At 33.8% G+C, this 26,601-nt stretch overlaps 1 protein-coding gene across 1 annotated transcript in view; it reads left to right on the forward strand.

Annotated features, from left to right (window-relative positions):
* Positions 1–566: 566 nt before the first annotated feature.
* The window catches only part of LOC133331599 (uncharacterized), a 47,543-nt gene continuing 21,508 nt past the window's right edge, over positions 567–26,601 (forward strand). Inside the window, exons 1-3 of the mRNA XM_061539983.1 lie at positions 567–1,072; positions 17,321–17,605; positions 17,669–18,144. Coding sequence (XP_061395967.1) covers positions 17,424–17,605; positions 17,669–18,144 — 658 coding nt within the window. The 5' untranslated portion in view covers positions 567–1,072; positions 17,321–17,423. The remainder of the gene's footprint in view (positions 1,073–17,320; positions 17,606–17,668; positions 18,145–26,601) is intronic.

A 26,601-nucleotide genomic window follows, 5' to 3' on the forward strand; every position in this document is an offset into this window, starting at 1 on the left:
GCCCAACCTCTTTGCTTATCGAATCTGAGCATTTTTTTTAATTTATAATTAACTGTTAATTTTTGAAATTTTAAAGAAAAATCATAATTCACAAAAAATATCAACAACTACAACAAATTTCAGTTTCAAACATCGATTGGCGATACATCGACCGACGTCATCGTCATCGACGTTGGTGTTCACATTCAAGGTAATCGCAAATTTTCGACATTTAATTTTCTGCTCTAAATCAAAAAGATTGTGCAATATCTGTTGCCAATACCTTTTCAAAAAAAAGTGTTAGAAAAAAATTATTGTTTAAACAACAATAAGAAAAAAACAACAACAAAAGCGAAATATTCCAAATAAAAAAAAAACAAAAATTGAAAGTAAATAATATTATAGATTTAACACCTAAGTCTCTTTAAATGGAATCAATGAACAATGGCTAGTTCTAAAAAAAACAACAATAAAATATAAAAAAACAACAACAATAAAATATAAAATAAAAACAAAAAAATCTCCTCAACCCAACCTAACCTTCTTTTGTTCTCACATCCATTTAATTTTTTAATTTAATTTTTTTCTTTTTCTTCTTTACAGACAAACAAACCGATCAAACACCAGCCGGATCATTTTGGCAATCGCATGTAGTCACACCCTCCTCTTCCACACCCTTTGATTCGCCATTCTTTTCGGCCACTCATGGCATTGTTCAAACACATCCTGCACTGAATGGCAAACCGGCATCGAGGCCCATTCCATTGTCGGGTAATAGTCTAGGTACCGGATCAATACCGCCACGTCAACCGGCCACAGTGAGTGGTAGTGGTTTCCTTAATTCACGTGGAAGTTTCCCCACTGGTGCCCATTACCCCAATGAACCATCACCCTCAATTGGTGGTACGGTCGTCAATCCAAATCCAAAATCCCCCTTTAGGCATTTAGATTTTGCCACTAGTGCCACAGCGGAATTGAGACGTAACCCAGCGCTATCGGCTCCTGATGAGTGTGCCCGCGCTTGTCGTGAAGGTGAACCACCAAGGATTTGTTATTATCACTTCACATTGGAATACTATACCGTACTGGGAGCGTAAGTCACAATTAATTTTTATTTTATTTTAGAATTTTTTTATTTCATAAAGAAAATGAAAAAAATTTAAAATATTAATATTAATAGTCAAATTCCGACTGCAGGAACTTTTTAAAAGCTCCAACATGAGGTTCGCATTTACAATTATTAAAAATGTTAGGGACCCTAATATAGTTCAATCAGGCCGAACTTCTTCCAAGAGCTTCTCCTTCAAAAATTCCTAAACAAGTTCCCTTATATAGGGTTTTGTCCTCTGAGAAAATTAATTCCCAGTAAAAGACAGTCAGGCTGGGAAACTGTAGGCTGGAAAACTGTCGATCGCTGACGAAATTTTATAGAAATTTATGTCGATCCTCTAAAGGAGAAGGGCTTATTAGGCCCTTATATACATTCGAGGCCCTTATATACATACGAAAATTGACTTATATTCAAAATCGTCAACCATGAGGGTTTTTATTCCTCGGAGAAAATGAAACACCCAGTAACAGACAGTCGGGCTGGAAAACTGTAGACATTTTTAACGAACCTCGATGGAAGGATCGCTGACGAATTTTTATAGAAATTTATGTCGATCTTCTATGGGAGATCGTTGATGAACTTTTATAGAAATTCTTGTCAAGCCTTCAATTCGGATTATAGAAACAGAAGGGCTTCATGTATTTGACACGAATTTCCTGACAATAATCGAGAAACTTCTATAGGATTACATACGAAAATAGATTTATATTCGAAATCTACAACCTCGGAGAAAATGAAATACCTTAACAGACAATCAGGTTAGAAAACTAGAGCAGAAACTTCAACATACCGACAAAAATTAATAGGATCTAAAAAAAATCTGGAACCCTTATATAGGGGTTACGAAAATGGACTTACATTCGAAATCGACAATCAGGAGGTTTTTATTTTTCGGAGAAAATTACATACCCACTAACAGGCAATCAGGTTGGCAAAACTAGGACAAAATCTTCTACCTCCCAAAGAAAATTAATCGGGATCTTTGGGGATCATTGGAAGCTTTTATTCTTCTCTCGGTGCAAAAATGTAATTTTTAAGGGCTACGTCATAACATGGACCCATATTGAACATATTCATTATCGACATTTCTCGCACTTTAAGATCCCGGAATGGGAAATTTTTGTCGATCTGTTATATTCTTGGCGATAATCTTTCAGAAGATCTCTGAGAATTTCAACAGAAATTCTTGTCGATCCTTCATCGGAGGTTAATGATTTTTTTATAGAAATTCTGAGCGATTATCTATCAGAGAATGGCAGACGAAAAACTATAGAATTTTTTGTGGAGCCTTTATCGAAGAGGATCGTTTATAATTTCTACCCGAATTCTTGTCGAACCTTCTTGAGTGTTTTATTGGCAAAATTCTATAGAATTTTTTGTCTGGAATCGGTCAAAGGAGACAAAACATCGAGCCCTAAATACGGCTTAAATCTCCAAATGCAGTGAAAATAGTATCAATAACAAGATTTTGTAGAGAAAATATCTTCGATAACAAGATGTACAATAAATATTATAATCGATAACAAGTTTTTCAATACAAAATAGTATCGATAATAAGTTTTTCTGCAGAAAATACTTCCGATAACAACATTTTCTATAAAAAATGGTATCGATAACAAAATTTCCTATAAAAAAATAATCGGTAACGAGATTCCTTATAGAAAATATTATCGATAACAAGTTTGAATATACAAAAAAGTATCGATAACGAATTTTTCTATAGGAAAGATTATCGATAATTAGATTTTCTGTAGGAATATTATCGATAACACAATTTTTAATATAATAGATAATCGATAACAAGATTTTCTATAGGAAATATTATCGATAACAAACTGTTCATAGAAAATATTATCGATAACAAAATTGTCTATAGAAAATATTAACGTTAATATTATCGATAACAAACTGTTCATAGAAAATATTATCGATAACAAAATTGTCTATAGAAAATATTAACGTTAATACGAGTTTCTATAGAAACTATTTCCGATAACGAGATTTTTCTATACTTCCGATAACAAGATTTCCTATACAAAAAAAATTATCGATAATGAGATTCTCTATAGAAAATATTATTCATAACAAGTTTTCTATAGAAAATAGAAAATTTTTCTATACTTCCGATAACAAGATTTCCTATACAAAAAAAATTATCGATAATGAGATTCTCTATAGAAAATATTATTCATAACAAGTTTTCTATAGAAAATAGCATACATAACAAGATTTTCTGTAGAAAAGATTGTCGATAACAAGATTTTCTATGGAAAAAAGTACCGATAACAAAATTTTATATAGAAAAAAATATTGATAACTAGATTTTCTATAGAAAATAGTATTGATAACAATGTTTTCTATTGAAAAGACTATCGATAATAAGATTTTCTATTTAATATTTTATCGCTGATATGATTTTCTATAGAAAATAGTATCGATAACAAGATTTTGAGGGGAAAATAATTTAGATAGTAAAGTTTTCTATGGGAAATATTATCGATAATTTTTTTTTAATTTAAAATATTTTCGATAACAAGAAATATTATCGATTTTGAGGGGAAAATAATTTAGATAGTAAAGTTTTCTATGGGAAATATTATCGATAATTTTTTTTTAATTTAAAATATTTTCGATAACAAGAAATATTATCGATATCGATCGATATCGATCTGTAAGAAATATTATCGATAATAAGATTTTCTTTAACAAATATTATCGACAATAAGATTTTCTATAGCAAATAGTATCGATAACAATATTTTATTAGAAAAGGATATCGCTAACATGTTTTTCTAAAGAAAAATGACCGATAATAAGTTTTTAAATTGAAAATAATTTCGCAAAAAAAAACTTTGTATAAAGTGATATTTCGATAAAACTATTTTCTATAGAAAATATTATCGATAACAAGATTTTCTATAGAAAATTGTATCGATAAAATTTTTTTTACGGAAAAGATTACAAGATAACAAGATTTTATCTAGAAAATGTCATCGATTACAAGTTTTTTTATAGAAAATAGTATTGAAACAATATTTTTCTATGGAGAACAGTATCGATAACAAGATTTTCTATAGAAAATATTATCGATAAAACGATTTTTTACAGAAAATATTACCGATAACAAGATTTTCAATAGAAAATAATATCGATAACAACGTTTTCTTAAGGAAATACCATCGATAACTACGATTTTTAAAGAAAAGATTATCGATAGCAATATTTTCTATTTAATACTTTATCGATGTTATAATTTTCTATGAAAAATAATTTAAATAAAATCGATAACAAGATTTTCTATGGATAATATTATATTTTTTATATATTGCAGAATATTTATCTATACACAGAATAACATTTCGATAGAAAATATTTCCAATAACCATTTTTTTCGAAAATTATACCTATAACTATATTTAAATAGGAAATATTGTCAATAAGAAAATAGTTTGCACAAAATATTTCAGATTTTTTACTAGAAAATTTTAACGATAAAAACTATGAAAATATTGTCGATAACAATATTCGATATTAAAAATTTTATCGACAGTTAGATTTTCTATAGAAAAAACGGTCAATAGCAAAATGATGTGGAAAATATTGTCGATTTATGCTTCTCCTCATTCCCTTCGCTTCTCTTCTTAATTCCCTCCATTCCCCACTCCCCTCAATTCATTCCCTACACTTCAACAATATTTCTTATCCATTATTTATCTCTTTCTTATTGTTATTATCATATCATTTAAATTGTAGCAACTACAATCGAAAACACTCCACAATCATCCAGCTTGGGACACTAGCCAGCAATTTGCATTTCTGCCCTGCAGCAATAGACTTTTCTTTTTTTCTCTTGTTTTGCATTTTCCAACAATTTTTCATTTTCCATTTGTTTGGCAGCAATTCCCTCTCTTTCTCTCTCCATTTGCAACAAAAAGGTGTTACAGCAATTTGCCATAACCGTCATTTTAAATAAACTGCTGGATATTTTGTGAGCGAACAAAAAAACTATATTTTCAAATGAAACTGAAGCCGAAAGTTGTACAACAACAACTGAAGAATGGTGATGCTAATAATGATGACGATGGTGTAAAGAAGAAGGCAACAAATTATAGCCATGACTGCTGCTGTTGCTGCCATACAATGTATGAGGCCGAAGTTTGTTGCGCCTGTCTGCCACTCTTTTGATGCGATTTTACTATCGCACTTTTGCACTACAATAAAACGATATTTTTTTACACAGCATTGACTTGTTGGTCGTTATTGTTGTAGTAGTCTTTGTTGTTGTTGCTTTCTGTCAGCTACTTTTATGTAGGCTCATAAAAACAGATACCATCCATTATCGCTTGACTTGCTAAATGAAAGTATTAGCATATATGAGATGATGTTATGGGGAAAGAGAGATAGGGAGGTGGAGATTTTTGATAAGCAGGGGCTTGAAGTTATCATTAACGAGGGAGAGAATATAGTTTCGTTAGGTACAACATTTTTTGGGAAATATTTTCTGTATAGATGACAATTTTTTTCCTATGACTGATTTGGTACAGTAAATCTATATAAAGAAAATTTTAGCTTGATCCATCTGACTATGTCGATGTCTGAGAATAGACGGTATAGCTTATGATTCATTCGACGGCGATATTCACCATCGACGCAGATCGGCCCATAGATCTTCCGGATATCCATACAATGTTCGACCCATTATGTCAGCGTAGGCGAGTAGCATCTGGTGTTTGGTGTACAGAATGTCAGTTCTGTTCACATTTGCATCTCGTATGACCTCTTCAACCAGGATGTTGTATAAGTCACACGGCAAACTGTCACTTAGTCTGAATCCTCGTGCGGTATTGAAGGACTCCGAGAGGTCCTTTCCTACTTTAACTGCTGACATTGTACCGATTAAAGTTATTCTGCAAAGCCACTTTAAACACTCTGATCGAATAGGGCTGTCGAATGCGGCTTTATAATCGACGACTAGGTGGAATGTGTCGATGTGTTTTTCGTGGGTGGGTAGAGTGAAAATCTGGTCAATGGTGGATTTACCAGATCTGAAGCCGCATTGGTATGGTCCAATAATATCATTGACCATTGACTTCAGTCGTTCACAAAGCACGCACAATATTTCCGATGGGAAGGAGTGATAGGAAGGAGACTTATTCCTCTATAGTTGGCACATATCGTCTTGTCTCCTTTTTTGATCACGGAACACAGGATGCTGAGGTACCAATCATTGGGCATGCATTCCTCTAGTCAAATTCTGCTAATTAGCTGGTGCATGCTCCTGGCCAGCATCTGACCACCGGTCTTGAATAGTTTGGCTGGTAATCCATCGGCACCTGCTGTTTTATTGCTACTCTGACCTCATATTGGCTAGGTTGTATACCCTCTATACCGTCATCTCTTATTGGTTCTGGGGTATCTTCTTCACCCCCACTATTTGATACCAGGAGCTTTTTGAAATGTTCCTTCCAGATCCTCAACACGCTGTATGTATCTGTCTCCAGGTTTCCATCATCACCTCTACTGGAGGATGTGCCTGCGACAAAGCCTTCGGCTTGGTTTTTTTACTCGTTGGTAAAATTTCCGGACTTCATTCTGACCCCTGTACATCTTGATTTGCTCACGCTCGCGTTTTTATTGTTCTTTCTTCTTTTTTTCTGAAATAACTTTCTCCTCTCTTCTCAGTAGCATTACGACACTCCTGATCGTACCACGGGTTGAGCGGAGTAGGCCTCTGCAACCAGTTGCGTTTGCAGCTTTTCAACGTCGAGTTTACGTGTTACATTAGATCGCACCTTTGTGCTACATAAAGACGCGTGCGAACCTTGACTGCCACAAGGTAATGGTACGAATCGATATCCGTTCCTCGTATCGATCGAGATGCTTGAATGTGGTGCTGCTAACTACCATGTTTTTTGCTGACGCAAAATCAATCAACCTCATGCCGTTGTCGGATGTTTCTTCATGGAGACTGAATTTTCCGATGGTGGGACCAAAAAAAATCCTTTCCGAATGTTGGATTAAAATCTCCTAGCAGAATTTTCAAGGTAATGGCCAGGGCAGTGGTCATATGCAGTTTTTAGACGCTCGTAAAAAATGTCTTTGGTCTGTTCATCATTGTCTTCTGTCGGAGCATGGGCGCAAATAAGACTGATGTAGAAGAACTTTGCTTTTATGCGGATTATATCAATTCGCTCATTTACTGGAGGGAATCTGGAAACGAGGTCTTTTATTCTCCTGTTAATCATAAATCCGCAGCCAAATTCATGTCTCGTTTCATGGCAGCTATAATACAGTGCGTAATCGGCTGATTTGCCGATTTCCGCCAGTCCCCTACTATCGCATTTCCTGTAAGGCAATAATTTCGGCTTTGAACTTCTTGAGTACATTCGCCAACGCAAAAACTGCGCCTGTTCTGCCAAATTGCGCACATTCCAAGTGCAGGTTCGCAGATTGTGGTACTTTATACGTTTGCGGGGGTCGTCAACATTAGGGGGGTTGGGTTTTCTTTTTCTTAGCTTTATCATAGTAGATTGGGTTTTACGAGTGTGGGCAACTAACCGACCGACGCCTCAACCCATACGACATACGAGGACATACTAGCTCACTATTTCAATATATGAAGAAAATAGTTACCCCATGTGACATCGCGGCGAGGTCAGTGTACACAATTGAGATGAAAGAGGGACCAAGATAAGCCTCGGCTTCGCCATGTTAAAGCCGTTGCTTGGTATCTATCATCCCCTATGTCACCCCGCCTTAATAGTTTTTTAACGCATTTTCTTTAAATGGCCACTTAAATCGGATGACAAATTTCCCATAAACAAAAGCCTCTTCATGTCAAATGACTAATAAAACGTCCATACGTACATGTTCGTTTCTTAAGTCTTTTGTTTTTTAAATGAATATCATCTCTCAGTAGACATAAATGCATAACTAATTTGTATTTATCAAATAAAAAATCGTTACTTTCATTTAACACTTTACTTTCTATACAAAAAAAAAATAAAAAAGGAAAAAAGTGAAGAAGAAGAAAAAACATTCCGAACAGCCAGAGGATATGGATCATCACCACATCAAAACGCAACATTCACTGCGGAAGCTTCAGGTTGTTGCCGATGTTTTTGTGGGGAATGTCAAATTTATGTGATGCTGCTATGGTTTTATAGGCAAACAATAACAACAACAACTACAACAAAAAAGACAAATAAACCATAAAACGCACAGCTGTTTGCAGCAGAGAGGAAGACCACAAAAACAACGAATGGATAATAAATTAAAAAAAATATGTTTATAAAACCACATAATTACAATTGGAGATGCAACTCCAGAGGAGAGGAGGAGAGAGAGGGGGAGGAGGGCATCATAAAATCCGGGAAAAAGCTACACATCATATTGCAAGTGATTTGTTATCTAGATAGTCAGCCAGCTAGCTGACAACAGCAGCAATTCTGCCACACTTCCAGTGATGAGACTCATGCAGCACATCAGTGTCTATGCAGCATCATCGCCACTGTCATCATCCCCATCTTCATTATCCACCATGTCATAATGATAAACAAAAAAAAAACCTTAATCCAAAACTCCCCAAATGGAAAACAAAAAAACATATACAGCCAATCATATGATTTTCTTTGGACTTTGTTTTTAGAGCGGGAAATCCAAGCCAACTGAAGAAGAAGAAGATGATAGACAAAAACAAATCTGTATGTTGCCATTACCAAATATGACATAAGACATGACAGACTACAAGTTTTCTTACTTACTCGTACTGCTGCGGTGGCATCTCTTGGCCATTAGACACCCGTGTATAGTTATGCTAATGACACGGGAGAAATGTGATGTGAGTGAGCTTTGTGACTGCTCACTAATGAGTTTTTATGACATGGGAGTTGTTTTTATTGCTGCCTATAGAAAGAAAATATCATCGATAAAAATATTTTCTAAATATAATAAAAACATATTTGTTATCGATGAATTTTTCCAGAAACTATGTTAGCGGAAATATTTTATTTCGAAAAAAATGATAATATTATGACATGTCTCTCTTCTCTTTTTTGGAAATTTTTCATCCGATTTATATTATTAAATATACGAAGTGCTGTACCAAAGGCGATAACTGGTTATCCTAATGAAAATGTTATCGATATCATGATTTCATAAAGATAACATTTTCGTTGATAATTTTAAATGTAATTAAATTGTTTTTCAAAAGAAAAGTATGTTATCGATTAATACATAACATATTAATCGAAAACATTAATTAAAATTATTATCGATAATATTCGCAATTATTACTCTAGTTATCGATAATATATGTATTATATTTATCATATATAAAATGTTGTTATCGATAATATTTTATATAGGGAATATTATTATCGATTCTATGTTCACTATATATATATATATATATATATTGTTATCGATAATAACGTTTATATAAAAAGTTTTTATAGTTAATATATTCGAAAGAAAAATATTGTTATCGATAAGGTTTTGTAATATTTTCAACGTAGAACGTTATTATCGATAATATTTGTTATATAAAATATTTTTATCGTTTCAAAATATTTATTACCGACAAAATTGTATTCAATTTTCTATATATTATGCTGTTATCGATAATATTTTAAAGATATAATAATGCTATCAAATATATTTTCTACGTTAATTTTTGTTATCGATAATAATTTTTATATAAAATATTAATATGTTTAAAAAAATGTTCTTATCGCTAATGTTTTGTAATATTTTCCACATTGAATGTTATTATCGATCATATTTTCTACATAAAATTTTGTTATTGAAAATATTTTCCATATAAGATATTTTTCTAGATAATATATTCGACATAAAATGTTGTTATCGATAATTTATATATATATATATATATTCTATATAAAATTTGGTTATCGTTAATATTTTCTATGTCGATACGTTTTTTGTATAGAAAATATTGTTATCGATAATATTTGACATCGAACATATTGTTATCGATCATATTTTACTTAGAATGTAATTTTTATCGATCATATTTTACTTAGAAAGTAATTGTTATCGATCATATTTTACTTCGAATAAAATTTTTAGCGATCAAAAATTGTTTTCGATAAAATGTTGCGACATTGTCTACATAGAGTGTTGTTATCGATAATATTTGATATAGAAAATATTGTTATCGATCATATTTTCCTTCGAAAATATTGTTAAAGAAAACATTTTCTATAAAAATGTTGTTATCGCTAACTTTTTCTACATCGAATAATGTTATCGATAATATTTGATATAGAAACATTTTGTTATCGGTAATGTTTATACATAAAAAATAGTTATCTATTCCATTTCGTATAGAAAATGTTGTTATCGATAAAATGATGTAACATTTTCTTCGTTGAATGTTGTTATATATAACATTTAACATCGAACCTATTTATATCGATAATATATTTTATATTATATATTTTACATAGAAAAATATTGTTATCGATAACATTTTGTGAAAATTTCTACAACGATTATTGTTATCGATAATATTGGATATAGAAAAATTTGGTTATCGATAATATTTTGTATATAAAATATTATTTCGTATAGAAAATGTTGTTATCGATAAAATGTTGAAACATTTCCTCTGTTGAATGTTGTTATCGATAATATTTTATTTAGAAAGCAATTGTTATCGATAAAATATTATGATATTTTCTACATAAAGTGTTGTTATCAATAATATTTCATATAGAAAATAGTGTCATCGATCATATTTTCTTAGGAAATATTGTTAACATTTTCATTAGAAAATATTGTTATCGATAATATTTTCACTTGAATAGATTGTTATCTATAATATTTTCTATAAAATATATTATCTTTGAAATGGTTTGCTATCGAAAATTTTGATTTATAATATTCTGTATAAAAATATTGTTGTCGATAATATTTTGTATAGAATATATTGTTATCGATAATATTTGTATAAAATATATTGTTATCGATAATATTTTGTACACAATAAATATATTGTTTTTATCGACAATACTTTCCCCACAAAATCATGATATAGATCAAGTTTCCTATCAAAAATCATATAATCGATCACATTTTCCAAAAAAAAGCATTTATCGATAATATGATAATGTTGTTATCGAAGGTATTTTTTGCAGCAAATATTTTTATTGGAATTACTTTTTGCCCAAAAAATCATTTTATGGATCAAATTTTCTATCGATAATCGTGTTATCGATAATATTTTTTATCGAAAATCATGTTGTCGGTTAATTTTTGTACATAAAACCATAAAAACCATTGTTATCGATAATATTTACTAAGGAAAAAATGTAGTTATCGATTAAGTTCACTTTAGAAAATGTTGTTATCGATTAACATTGTGTTACAGTAAATTTTACAGAAAATGTTCATACGATTTTTAAAAAAATTATTGTTATCGAAAAAAAAACATGATTTGAAGATAATTATCTTAACTTTCACTGTGTTCCAAACAAAAAAATAATATTGAGTGTTTAGACTATGTTTGTAATCGATTTAATTACATTATGGGCCTATTTAATATTTACTAATTATTACAAAATAATCGTTGCAATATCTAATCATCATTATACAGTTACAAATATATTTTACATTTTTTTCACATCCTCACAAATTCGATATCGGTTCGGCTCAATTATTATTAATGATCTTCTTGATTGAAATTTTGCGATTTTGATTTTTGCCATAATAGCTGTGATAAATTTGAACGATAAAATATTATTAATGTTCAGTGATTTGAAATCTAAAGATTTTGAGAATTTCATTTAAACGACGAAATTGAGGCAGACAATCAAACTGTCAGATATAATTCAATCATCAGTCATTTAAATGAATTTATGGGAAGTTTTTTGTTTCGACATGATTTTTTTTCTTTTTGCTAAAAAAAATGATTTTCTGATTGACAGCAATTTGATTTGCAAGATTTTACGATTTGTAACATATTTATAGGAAACGATTTTTGTTTGTCAGTTAAAAATACTTGAGGCCAAAAAACAAATCATTAAATGGTTAATATGTAAATGATCGGTCGATTAAATTTTTTTTTTGTTTTGTCTATGGAGTTAAATTTTTAATGTTTTAAGGCATAATATTTGAATTGATAGGTTATGTAGGTAGTTTTATGTTGGAATTTTTGGTAGAAAGATTCCAAAAATAATGAAAACTAAATAATTTTACTAAGGATTTTTTTTTTTATAAAAAAAACAGACCTCAGGGGACTGAGACAATTTTTTCGTTAGGAAAACACAGCTCAGGGGATCTGAGGAATTTCTTCTATAGAAAAACAGACCTCGGGGGAAAAGAGAATTTTTTTCTAAAGAAAAACAGACCACAGGGGTCCTGAGGATTTTTTTCCATAGAAAAACAGACCTCGGGGGAACTGAGAAATTTTTTTCTAAACAAAAACAGACCACAGGGGTCCGGAGAAATTTTTTTCCATAGAAAAACAGACCTCAGGGGACCTGAGGAATTTTTTTCTATAGAAAAACAGACCTCAAGGGAACTGGAAACTAAATGATTTTATTCAAAATATATTTTGTGTAAAATATAATCGAAACAATAATTTAAGTAGAAAATTCTGTGGATAATTCCGTCTGTCCGTCTGTCCGTCTGTTGGTGTTTAATTGTAAACAAAGTACAGGTCGCATTTATAATCCTATTTGGGTGAAATTTGGTACAGCTCATTTGTTTGGCCCAAGGATTTAGACATAGCTCCCATACATATTTTCGTCCGATTTAATGTAAATAGTGCACAAAAGTCCCTATATAACTTTCGATTTGCACGAAATTTGGAACATCGTACTGAAATAAGACTAGAATAATATGTTTTAAGTTCCTGAAAATCGGTTCATATTTATATATAGCTCCCATGTATATTTTCGTCCGATTTAAGGTAAATGGTTTACCAAAGTCCCTATATATCTTTCGATTTGCACGAAATTTGGCATAGCGTGCTGAATTGAGTCTAGAATGATGTGTGCTAAGATTCGTGGAAGTCAGTTCAGATTTAGATATAGCTCCCATGTATATTTTCGTCCGATATAAGGTAAATGGTGCACCAAAGTCCCTATATAACATTCGATTTGCATGAAATTTGGCATATCGTACTGAATTAAGACTAAAATAATATGTTATAAGTTTCATGAACATCAGTTCAGATTTAGATATAGCTCCCATGTGTACTTTTGTCCGATTTTATGTAAATGGTGCACCAAAGTCCCTGAAAATCATTAGATTTGCACGAATTTTTGGCGTAGCGTGCTGAATTGAGTCTAGAATGATGTGTGCTAAGATTCGTGGAAATCGGCTCAGATTTAGATATAGCTCCCATATATATTTTCGTCCGATTTAAAATAATTGGTGCAACAAAGTCCCTATATATCACTCGATTTGCACGAAATTTGACACAGCGTACTGAATTAAGCCAAGAATGATGAGCGCTAAGTTTCATGAAAATCGGTTCTGATTTAGATATAGCTCCCACATATATTATCGTCCGATTTAAGGTAAATGGTGTACCAAAGTTCTTATAAATCCTTCGATTTGCACGAAATTTGGCACAGCGCACTTAATTGAGTCTAGAATGATGTGTGCTAAGTTTCTTTAAAATCGGTTTAGATTTAGATATAGCTCCCATATATATTTTCGTTCGATTTAAGGTAAATGGTGCACCAAAGTCGGTATATATCTTTCAATTTCCACAAAAATTAGCACAGCGCACTTAATTGAGTCTATCTTCCATATATATTTTCGCCTGACTTAATGTAAGTGGTGCACCAAAGCCCTAAATTTTTTCTAAAATTTTTCCGATTGGCACGAAATTGGGCAATCGGAAAACTGAATTAAATCTAGAATGATGTGTGTTAAGTTTTTGAAAAATCTAAAGATGATTTGTCTGTTCTATCTACTGGATATTGTATATATTAGCGCCTCTTGTATGTACGCATAGTGTTGATGGATATCATTTAGTCGGCCCCGTCCGACTTTTGATCTTTCCTTACTGTTTTTTTTATTTATGTTCCCGCCACCCACATTGAAAACTATTATTTCAAATTAAAGTTATATTGATCGGCTACAATTAAGTTATCAAAACACCTGCATATTTGACTAAACTTCCACAAACGATTTTATTACTTGTTAATTAAAAAAATTGGTAATGTATTTGTATTTGTTGCCTTCAGACAACAAATCATCAAATTTCCGTAAATAATACCAATAATAAACTCTTCGCCACTGATATGACTAAAAAAAATTATAGAAAATCTCAAACCTAATGAAAACATATTGAGGGTTGATTTTGCACGTCCATCGAAGTTATAATAACCGATTGAGGCAGTGGCGTAGGTGAATTAAAATCCAATTCCCTGATATAATAACACTTATTTTCTTTGCTTGCATAAAGTTACATACACTCCACTAAAATCGGTTTGCAACGCCTATGATTTCAATATCAAAAAAAATCCAATCAAATTTTGTATTTTTCTCTCGCATGTTCGTGGCTCTCCTTAGCCAGACTTTCACGCATCACATGTGTGTGTTGAAAAATTTAATAGCTTTTATTTGCTTGGTTAATGTTTCGACGATTTTATTATTTTTTGTTTAAATATTAAAAATGCAATAATATCATGTTGTTGGGAAATAGGTTTATATACAACAAAAAAATACTATTTTGCAAAAAATCGTAAAAACCTACATTTCACTTTGATTGCATCAAACTAACAAAATATTTTGCAAATTTTGTTAAATGCATTTTTTCATAGATCATTTTTTTATTTATTTTCTGAAAAAAAAAAATAATTAAATTATGAAATTTTATAATATATTAATTTTCTCCATTGCGTACACCTCCCATGTTGAGGAGAGTGATTTTCTTTTCTTTACCTTTTGTTAACGACACTATTAATTGCTTAATTATGCTGTTAAGTCTAAACGTTGTGTGTGTGTGTGTAAACATTATAATATTTTTAATTATATATGTGTAGAGATGTAAACATTAGTCATTCATTGACTTACCGTGTCTTGTCACGGTGACACTTTCAGTAGAAGACTTACACCAGCAGTAAAAGACTTACTCCATTTAAAGACTCTCTTTAATGGAGTATGGGTAAGCAAGCAAGCATCACAAACAAAAGACTTAAGCAACAAACCTGTATGAGTTGATTCAACGTCATATTCGCTAGGCTAGGCTAGCCAAATTGTTATTAATTGCCTTGCAAGATAATGTTGTCAAATGGTGAACAAATTGTTGAGTTTTTCGCATTAATTACGATTACGTATTAGAGAAAAAAGGTATATATACATGATATAGTTTATTTACATCAATTAACGATAAATGGTATAATTTTTTATCAGATTATGTAGCTCTATAAGATTTTATAATAAGTTTTGCATAAAAATAGTTTTTATTATTAATTTCTTTTTTTTTGTGATAATTTGTGTCTATAAAAAAACAGACCTCAGGGGACCTGAGAAATATTTTTCTATAGAAAAACAGACCTCAGGGGACCTGAGGAATTTTTTTCTATAGAAAAACACACATTTTTTTCTATAGCAAAACATAGCTCAGGGGACCTGAGGATTTTTTTCTATAGAAAAACAGACCTCAGGGGACCTAACGAATTTTTTCTATAGAAAAACAGACCTCAGGCGGGCCTGAGGATTTTTTTTCTATAGAAAAACAGACCTCAGGCGGGCCTGAGGAATTTTTTTCTATAGAAAAACAGACCTCAGGCGGGCCTGAGGAATTTTTTTCTATAGAAAAACAGACCTCAGGCGGGCCTGAGGAATTTTTTTCTATAGAAAAACAGACCTCAGGCGGGCCTGAGGAATTTTTTTCTATAGAAAAACAGACCTCAGGGGACCTGAGGAATTTTTTCTATAGAAAAACAGACCTCAGGCGGGCCTGAGGATTTTTTTTCTATAGAAAAACAGACCTCAGGCGGGCCTGAGGAATTTTTTTCTATAGAAAAACAGACCTCAGGCGGGCCTGAGGAATTTTTTTCTATAGAAAAACAGACCTCAGGCGGGCCTGAGGAATTTTTTTCTATAGAAAAACAGACCTCAGGCGGGCCTGAGGAATTTTTTTCTATAGAAAAACAGACCTCAGGCGGGCCTGAGGAATTTTTTTCTATAGAAAAACAGACCTAAGGCGGGCCTGAGGAATATTTTTCTATAGAAAAACAGACCTCAGGCGGGCCTGAGGAATATTTTTCTATAGAAAAACAGACCTCAGGCGGGCCTGAGGAATATTTTTCTATAGAAAAACAGACCTCAGGCGGACCTGAGGAATATTTTTCTATAGAAAAACAGACCTCAGGCGGACCTGAGGAATATTTTTCTATAGAAAAACAGACCTCAGGCGGACCTGAGGAATATTTTTCTATAGAAAAACAGACCTCAGGCGGACCTGAGGAATATTTTTCTATAGAAAAACAGACCTCAGGCGGACCTGAGGAATATTTTTCTATAGAAAAACAGACCTCAGGCGGACCTGAGGAATATTTTTCTATAGTAAAACAGACCTCAGGCGGACCTGAGGAATATTTTTCTATAGAAAAACAGACCTCATGCGGACCTGAGGAATATTTTTCTATAGAAAAACAGACCTCAGGCGGGCCTGAGGAATATTTTTCTATAGAAAAACACAGCTCAGGGGACCTGAGGAATTTTTTTCTATAGAAAAACAGACCTCAGGGGACCTGAGGAATTTTTTTTCTATAGAAAAACAGACCTCAGGGGACCTGAGGAATTTTTTTCTATAGAAAAACAGACCTCAGGGGACCTGAGGAATTTTTTTCTATAGAAAAACAGACCTCAAGGGAACTTAAAATATTTTTCTATAGAAAAACAGACCTCTGTGAACGTGAGGAATATTTTTCTATAGAAAAACAGACATCACGGGACCTGAATTAGAAAAACAGAAGGGACCTGAAGAATTTTTGTGTTGAAAAACATTGTGTTATTGTCACTCATTGTGTTTGTTTTTCCCATGCCTCGAACGGATCGCATGCGATCTCTAGCTGTTATTTTTATTGTTATTTTATTTAAATATAAATATATTTATGGTTAATTGTATTCCAATAGATTTGCTTTTCCGAACTCTATTGTTAGACAATTTTTTTTTTTAAACTTCGTTGACTTGATTTTGAATTGAATATTTTGTTGTTTTTTTTTTCATGATCGTTTCAGTGCCTGTCAAGTTTGCACACCCAATGCCACCAACACCGTTTGGTCTCACTGTCAATGCGTCTTGGCTGATGGTGTTGAGCGAGGTATCTTAACCGCCAATCGTATGATACCCGGTCCCAGTATACAGGTGTGTGAAAATGATAAAGTTGTCATCGACGTCGAGAATCACATGGAGGGTATGGAGGTAACCATTCATTGGCATGGTATCTGGCAGAGAGGATCGCAGTACTATGATGGTGTGCCATTTGTGACACAGTGTCCCATTCAGCAGGGCAATACATTCCGGTATGTTTGGGGAATGGGAAAAAATTAAATTTCTTATTGGCTAATTGTTCTCTCCCCTTTCAGTTACCAATGGACTGGCAATGCTGGTACCCACTTCTGGCATGCTCACACTGGTCTCCAGAAATTAGATGGTCTCTATGGCAGCATCATTGTACGTCAGCCCCCCTCCCGTGATCCCAACTCCCATTTGTATGACTTCGATTTGACCACACACATTATGTTGATCAGTGATTGGTTGCATGAAGATGCCGCTGAACGTTATCCTGGCCGTTTGGCTGTCAACACCGGTCAAGATCCTGAATCGCTGCTGATCAATGGCAAAGGTCAATTCCGTGATCCCAATACCGGCTTCATGACAAATACCCCCTTGGAAATATTCACCATTACACCCGGTCGTCGTTATCGTTTCCGTATGATCAATGCTTTCGCTTCAGTGTGTCCCGCACAGGTGACAATCGAAGGTCATGGACTGACAGTCATTGCCACAGATGGTGAACCAGTACATCCGGTTGATGTGAACACGATTATTTCATTCTCTGGTAAGTCGAACGGACAATTGTTTTGCATAATATTTTGAATTGAATTAAATTGTTGTTATTGTTTTAATTGTTCGAATGAAAATGAAGGTAGAGATGTGGGTCGTGGAACCGATAAACCGAATCAGTAATAAAAAATTGAACAATTATAATCAATGGAAAATTCTATAAATATTTCCATAGGCCCCCTGAGGTCTGTTTTTTATAGAAAAAAATTTCCCCTGAGGTCTGTTTTTCTATAGAAAAAAATTCCTCAGGCCCCCTGAGGTCTGTTTTTCTATAGAAAAAAAATCCTCAGGCCCCCTGAGGTCTGTTTTTCTATAGAAAAAAATTCCTCAGGCCCCCTGAGGTCTGTTTTTCTATAGAAAAAAATTCCTCAGGCCCCCTGAGGTCTGTTTTTCTATAGAAAAAAATTCCTCAGGCCCCCTGAGGTCTGTTTTTCTATAGAAAAAAATTCCTCAGGCCCCCTGAGGTCTGTTTTTCTATAGAAAAAAATTCCTCAGGCCCCCTGAGGTCTGTTTTTCTATAGAAAAAAATTCCTCAGGCTCCCTGAGGTCTGTTTTTCTATAGAAAAAAATTCCTCAGGCCCCCTGAGGTCTGTTTTTCTATAGAAAAAAATTCCTCAGGCCCCCTGAGGTCTGTTTTTCTATAGAAAAAAATTCCTCAGGCCCCCTGAGGTCTGTTTTTCTATAGAAAAAAATTCCTCAGGCCCCCTGAGGTCTGTTTTTCTATAGAAAAAAATTCCTCAGGCCCCCTGAGGTCTGTTTTTCTATAGAAAAAAAATCCTCATGCCCCCTGAGGTCTGTTTTTCTATAGAAAAAAATTCCTCAGGCCCCCTGAGGTCTGTTTTTCTATAGAAAAAAATTCCTCAGGCCCCCTGAGGTCTGTTTTTCTATAGAAAAAAATTCCTCAGGCCCCCTGAGGTCTGTTTTTCTACAGAAAAAAATTCCTCAGGCCCCCTGAGGTCTGTTTTTTTACAGAAAAAAATTCCTCAGGCCCCCTGAGGTCTGTTTTTCTATAGAAAAAAATTCCTCAGGCCCCCTGAGGTCTGTTTTTCTATAGAAAAAAATTCCTCAGGCCCCCTGAGGTCTGTTTTTCTATAGAAAAAAATTCCTCAGGCCCCCTGAGGTCTGTTTTTCTATAGAAAAAAATTCCTCAGCTATCCTGAGGTCTGTTTTTCTATAGGAAAAATTCCTCAGGGACACTGAGGTATGTTTTTCTATAGAAAAAAAAATCCTCAGGGACACTGAGGTATTTCCTCAGGTCTCCTGATGCTCTGATCTATGTTTATCTAAAGAAAAAATTCCTCAGCATGCTCCACCATAACACGCTGCCCTGCTGTGCTACAATGTGACACATGTTCAATGTCTCTAGTTAAGACATTCAATAGCTGTCTAATTAGCGTTGCAACAAAATCCGCTTTTGTCACTGTGTGGCCAGCCATTTTCAGTCATAACACCCTGGTGATTGTTGTTACCTCTTAATTTGCATAACAAAAGCCATTTAAATGTGATTATTGTCGGAATTAGTTTCAAGAATGTGGAACACCCTCCCATATCGAAGTGAAACATAAAACCACATTATTTCCGATTCTTGTTTTGTTTTTGTGGTGAGGTTTTTTAATAATTTTTGGTTAATTTGTTTATAATTATACAGGGTTCTGTATAATTTTGACTTTTTGTTGTAATTTTAAACGAGATAATGTGATTTTGTTGTTTTTGGAAAAAAAATATATCTACATGGAATGCAGCAAGCAATCGACAATTGGTGTGAATTTATGTTTGCGGTAATTACTTGAAAACAAGGTTCTTTGTTGAATTAGTTCTGCATTGATTTCCCAGGTGATTGGGGCCAAGAAAAAAAGAAAGTTAGCGAAATAAAAAATAAAGTCTAATCCATAATAATAATCCGATATCACATAGAAACCATTTTCATATAGAGGCTCAACAAAATTGCCTCTTCTCCAGAGTCTCGAAAAACCCCACCCTGCTCACCTGAAAAAAATCTGTACCACATGTTTGCCAACATTGTGGCAAATTACAATTTTTTTGTTCACCAGGAAGCGAACAAATATGAACGTCAGCGGGTAACCACAGTACGGAGCTTCGCCACAATTCACGTGATTAATTATGAAATTGTCATCTTCGTTTTTCGAATAGCATTCCGAATCAAACCACAACAAAGTTGTTAACATGATTGACACAACCATCCATCACATCTTCAACTTCAAGGGAACATGCCGCTTATTGTGTGGTTCAAATTATTATTAGAGAAAAACCCAGTAAGGAAAGTAAAAAAGTCGGACTGGGCCGACTATATGATACGCTTCAACATACTTTGGGTATATTGTACATAACGATTTCCACGAAACATAGCACTCATTATTCTAGACTTAATTCAGTACGCTATGCCAAATTTCGTGCAAATCGAAAGATATACAGGGACTTTGGTGCACCATTTACCTTAAATCGGACCAAAATATATATGGGAGCTATATCTAAATCTGAACTGATTTTCACGAAACTTAGCACACATAATTCTAGGCTTAATCCAGTACGCTGTGCCAAATTTCGTGCAAATCGAAATATATTTAGGGGACTTTGGTGCACCATTTACCTTAAATCGGACCAAAATATATATGGGAGCTACATCTAAATCTGAACCGATCTTCATGAAACTTAGCACACATTATTCCAGACTCAATTCAGTACGTTATGCCCAATTTCGTGCAAATCGAAGATATTTAGGGAACTTCGGTGCACTATTTACCTTAAATCGGACGAAAATATATATATTAGCTATATCTAAATCTGAACCGATTTTCACGAAACTTAGCACACATCATTCTAGACTCAATTCAGTACGCTATGCTAAATTTCATGCAAATCGAAAGATATTTAGGGGACTTTGGTGCACCATTTACCTTAAATCGGACGAAAATATATATGGGAGCTATATCTAAATCTGAACCGATTTTCACGAAACTTAGTACACATCATTCTAGGCTCAATTCAGTACGCTGTGCCACATTTCGTGCAAATCGAAAGATATTTAGGGGACATTGGTGCACCATTTACCTTAAATCGGACGAAAATATATATATATGGGAGCTATATCTAAATCTGAACCGATTTGCACGAAACTTAGAACACATCATTCTAGACTCAATTCACTACGCTATGCCAAATTTCGTGCAAATCGAAAGATATTTAGGGAACTTCGGTGCACCATTTACCTTAAATCGGACGAAAATATATATGTGAGCTATATCTAAATCTGAACCGATTTTCACGAAACTTAGCACACATCATTCTAGGCTTAATTCATTACGCTGTGCAAAATTTCGTGCAAATCGAAAGATATTTAGGGGACTTTGATGCACCATTTGCCTTAAATCGGACGAAAATATATATGGGAGCTATATCTAAAAATGAACCGATTTTCACGAAACTTAACACATATTATTCTAGGCTTAATTCAGTACGCTGTGCAAAATTTGGTGCAATAGAAAGATAAATAGGGACTTTGGTGCACAATTTGCCTTAAATCGGTTGAAGATATATATGGGAGCTATATCTAAATCTGAACCGATTTTTTCGAAACTTAGCACACATCTTTCTAAACTCAATTCAGTACGCTGTGCCAAATTTCGTGCAAATCGAAAGACAAATAGGGACTTTGGGGTACCATTTACCTTAAATGGGACGAAGATATATGGGAGCTATATCTAAATCTGAACCGATTTTTTCCCAATTTCAATAGGGTTCGTCTTTGGGCCAAATAAGTGACTTGTACCTAATTTCATCCAATTCGAATCATAAATGCGACCTGTACTTAGGGTCCTGAAAAATAATTGTTAAAAAAATCTGCGCCTTGTGTAGGGTCCTGAAAATAATTTTTAAAAAATCCACGCCTTGTTTAGGGTCCTAAAAATAATTTTTAAAAAATCCCCGCCTTGTTTAGGGTCCTAAAAATAATTTTTAAAAAGCCAAAAAATCCCCGCCTTGTTTAGGGTCCTGAAAAATAATTTTTAAAAAATCCACGCCTTGTTTAGGGTCCTGAAAAATAATTTTTAAAAAATCCACACCTTGTTTAGGGTCCTGAAAAATAATTTTTAAAAAATCCACGCCTTGTTTAGGGTCCTGAAAAATAATTTTTAAAAAATCCACGCCGTGTTTAGGGTCCTGAAAAATAATTAAAAAAAAACCACGCCTTGTTTAGGGTCCTGAAAAATAATTTTTAAAAAACCCGCCATATTTAAAAAAATACCCGCCTAGTTTAGTGTCCTGAAAAATAATTTTTAAAATATCGACGCCATATTTAAAAAATCTACGCCTTGTTAAAGGTCCTTAAAAAAATGTTAAAACAATTCACCCCATATTTAAAAAATCCACACCTTGTAGGGACTGGACAAAAATTTGTAAATCCACCCCTTGTTTAGGGTCTGGAAAAATGTTTAAAATTCCACGCCATTTGACCAAATAAATATTGACCGATTATCACGAGAAAAGCCAGGTTTGTTGCATTCCTATTTTTATCCTATAGAAAAAATACGATTAAAGTTCTATTCAATTCCTTTAGACCATCCCATATTAAAAACCAATCGAAATACCATATCCAATTACATTTGTCACCTAAGTATTCGAAAAAAAAAACAAATTCCAAAACAGATTGTAATAAATCGCTTTCAATAATCCGATTGCTTTTTCATGATTTACAACAACAATAGGTGGTAAAACAAAAACAAATAAAAATTATATTTAAACCCCACTTGCATTATTCACCATTCAAACAAACAAATCCTTTCACTTGCCAATAGCAAATTCTTAAAGCAAACAAAGTAGCCAAAGCAGCAGCTCAATAGCCTTCCGCCAGTCCCCCGATGACGATAAATAAATCTGATCATAATGTGCCACCACCACCCATGGACAGCGAAGAACATCGAATTGGCATTAATCCAAAACTAAATCTGCCAATGCTCAGGCTTTGAGGTCAAGTTTATGTCAGGTTGTCATAATTAAATTAACCAGAAGTCGAGAATTAATGTCTGTGTTTGGAGAATTTTTTTCCAGCCATGGAAGACAATGCAAATGGAACGATAGACAAACATACAGAAAGACAGACAGACACAGATGTGTGGTCATTTAGACAACAGGAAAAAAGGAACAAATCGAAATGTGAATGACGAGGTTCGAGTGATAAATCAGTTAATCGATAAATCTGTTCGAATTAATTGACAAATTAGCCATGGCAATGATTTGTCATCGAACTAATTGCTGAGGAGGAAGGGTACGCCTTAATGTCCGATGTTATCAAATCACACACACACACCCTTTGAGGAAGGGGTGTGTATTTGTGTAAGTGCCATAGTTTGTACCATTTGCCACGACAAGACCGTCTGCTTAACAAGATGTTTTACTATTTTATATTCTAAGATTACACAGTCACACACACACACCTTCGCACACCTATACCACCTATTAATTAATACCAATTACAACAATAAATAATAACTTAAATGGTTTTTGTTTTATGAAAAAACAAATTACTATGACAATCGCAAGAGCTCTTAACCACATCAAAGATAGCTCTGTCGTCGATCGAACGAATGAACGATGGGGTCTTTTGGTGTGGCTACACCTGCATTTTAGCAGCTCTGCTTCTACTTTAGTCGCTCCAATGGATAATTACCCCCACCAAATCGAACTTTTAATGGCTTTACAGACACCTTTTGTAAAACAGAGGACAAACAGCCAGAAAGAAAAACGACATCAGCTAAACATCAATTTGTGTAATCGAATACAACAACAACAACAAAACGACGACAACAAAAGATATTTATGTGCGCACTTTAAACGCTCACTAAGCACTCGCGGCTACTGGCTCGTTAAACTGAACTCAAGAGTGACAAATAAATATTGCAAAATAATACAAATAAAAGCCAGTGAGCGGAGCAGTATAGTCGGACGGGGCCGACCATATGATACCCTTACAATTTCATGTCAATGTTCCCTCGAAGGAACATATTCCTGTCCTTCTTCAGTACCCTATGCCAACTTTCGTGCAAATCGAAAGATAAGGGGCGTTGGTGCACCATTTACGTAAAATCGGACAAAAACATATATGGGAGCTATATCTAAATCTGAACCGATTTTCACGAAATTCAACACACATATTTCTAGTCTTAATTCAGTATGCTGTGCAAAATTTCGTATAAATCGAAGGATATATAGAGACTTTGGTGCACTTTTTACCTAAAATCGGACGAAAATATATATGGGAGCTATATATAAATCTGGACCGATTTTCACGAAACTTAGCACACATCATTCTAGACTTAATTCAGTATGCTGTGCCAAAATTCGTGCAAATTGAGAGATATATAGGGTCTTTGGCGCACCATTTACCTTAAATCGGACGAAAATATATGTGGGAGCTATATCTAAATCTGACCCGATTTTCTCGAACCTGAGCACACATCATTCTACGTTAATTCAGTACGATGTGCCAAATTTCGTGCAAATCGAAGAATATATAGGGTCTTTGGTGTACCACTTACTTTAAATCGGACGAAAATATATATGGTAGCTATATCTAAATCTGAACCGATTTTCACGAAACTTAGCACACATCATTCTGGACCTTATTCAGTACGATATGCCAAATTTCGTGCAAATCCAATGATATATTGGGACATTGGTGCACCATTTACATAAAATCGGACGAAAATATATATCTGAACCGATTTTCACGAAACTTAGCACACATCATTCTAGGTTTAATTCAGTATGCTGTGCCAAATTTCGTGCAAATCGAAGGATATATAGGGTCTTTGGCGCGCCATTTACCTTAAATCGGACGAATATATATCTGGGAGCTATATCTAAGTCTGAACGGATCTTCACGAAACTTAGCACACATCATTCTACTCTTAATCCATTACGCTGTGCAAAATTTCGTGCAAATCGAATGGTATATAGGGACTTGGGTGCACCATTTACATAAAATCGGACGAAAATATATTTGGGAGCTATATCTAAATCTGAACCGATTTTCACGAAATTCAACACACATATTTCTAGAATCAATTCAGTACGCTGTGCCAGATTTCGTGCAAATCCAATGATATATGGGGACTTTGGTGCACTTTTCACCTAAAATCGGACGAAAATATATATGGGAGCTATATCTAAATCTAAACCGATTTTCACGAAGCTTAGCACACATCATTCTGGACCTAATTCCGTACGATGTGCCAACTTTCGTGCAAATCGAAAGATATTTAGGGACTTTGGTACACCATTTACCTTAAATCGGACGAAAATATATATGAGAGCTATATCTGAATCTGTACGGATTTTCACGAAACTTAGCACACATCTTTCCAGACTTAATTCAGTACGCTGTGCCAAATTTCGTGCAAATCGAAGGATATATAGGGTCTTTGGCGCACCATTTACATAAAATCGGACGAAAATATATATGGGAGCATATCTAAATCTGAACCGATTTGCACGAAATTTAACACACATCTTTCCAGGCTTAATTCAGTACGCTGTGCCAAATTTCGTGCAAATCTAATTATATATAGGGACTTTGGTGCCCCATTTACATAAAATCGGTCAAAAATATATATGGGAGCTATATCTATATCTGAACCGATTTTCACGAAACTTAGCACACATCATTCTAGACTCAATTCAGTATGCTGTCCAAAATTTCGTGCAAATCGAGAGATATATAGGGACTTTCGTACACCATTTACTTTAAATCGTAGGAAAATATATATGGGAGCTATATCTAAATCTGAACCGATTTTTACGAAACTTAGCACACATCATTCTTGACCTTATTCATTACGCTGTGCCAAATTTCGTGCAAATCGAAAGATATATCGGGACTTTGGTGCACCATTTACCTTATATCGGACGAAAATATATATGGGAGCTATATCTATATCTGAATCGATTTTCACGAAATTCAACACACATATTTCCAGACACAATTCAGTACGCTATGCCAAATTTCGTGCAAATCGAAGAATATATAGGATCTTTGGTGTACCATTTACATTAAATCGGACGAAAATATATATGGAAGCTATATATAAATCTGGACCGATTTTCACGAAACTCTATGCCAACTTTTGTGCAAATCGAAAGATATTTGGGGACTTTGGTGCCACATTTACCTTAAATCGGACGAAAAGATATATGAGAGCTATATCTAAATTTGAACCGATTTTCAGGAAACTTAACACACATCATTCTAGTTTTAATTCAGCACGATATGCCAAATTTCGTGCAAATCGAAGAATATATAGGGTCTTTGGTGTGCCATTTACCTAAAATCGGACGAAAATATATATGGGAGCTATATCTAAATGGGAGCTATATCGTGCAAATCGAAAAATAGATAGGGTATTTGGTGCACCATTTAAATAAAATCGAACGAAAATAT

Source organism: Musca vetustissima, unplaced genomic scaffold, assembly GCF_032173495.1.
Source record: "Musca vetustissima isolate MV318-11 ecotype Yass unplaced genomic scaffold, APGP_CSIRO_Mvet_v1 utg4091, whole genome shotgun sequence".
NCBI lineage: Eukaryota > Metazoa > Arthropoda > Insecta > Diptera > Muscidae > Musca > Musca vetustissima.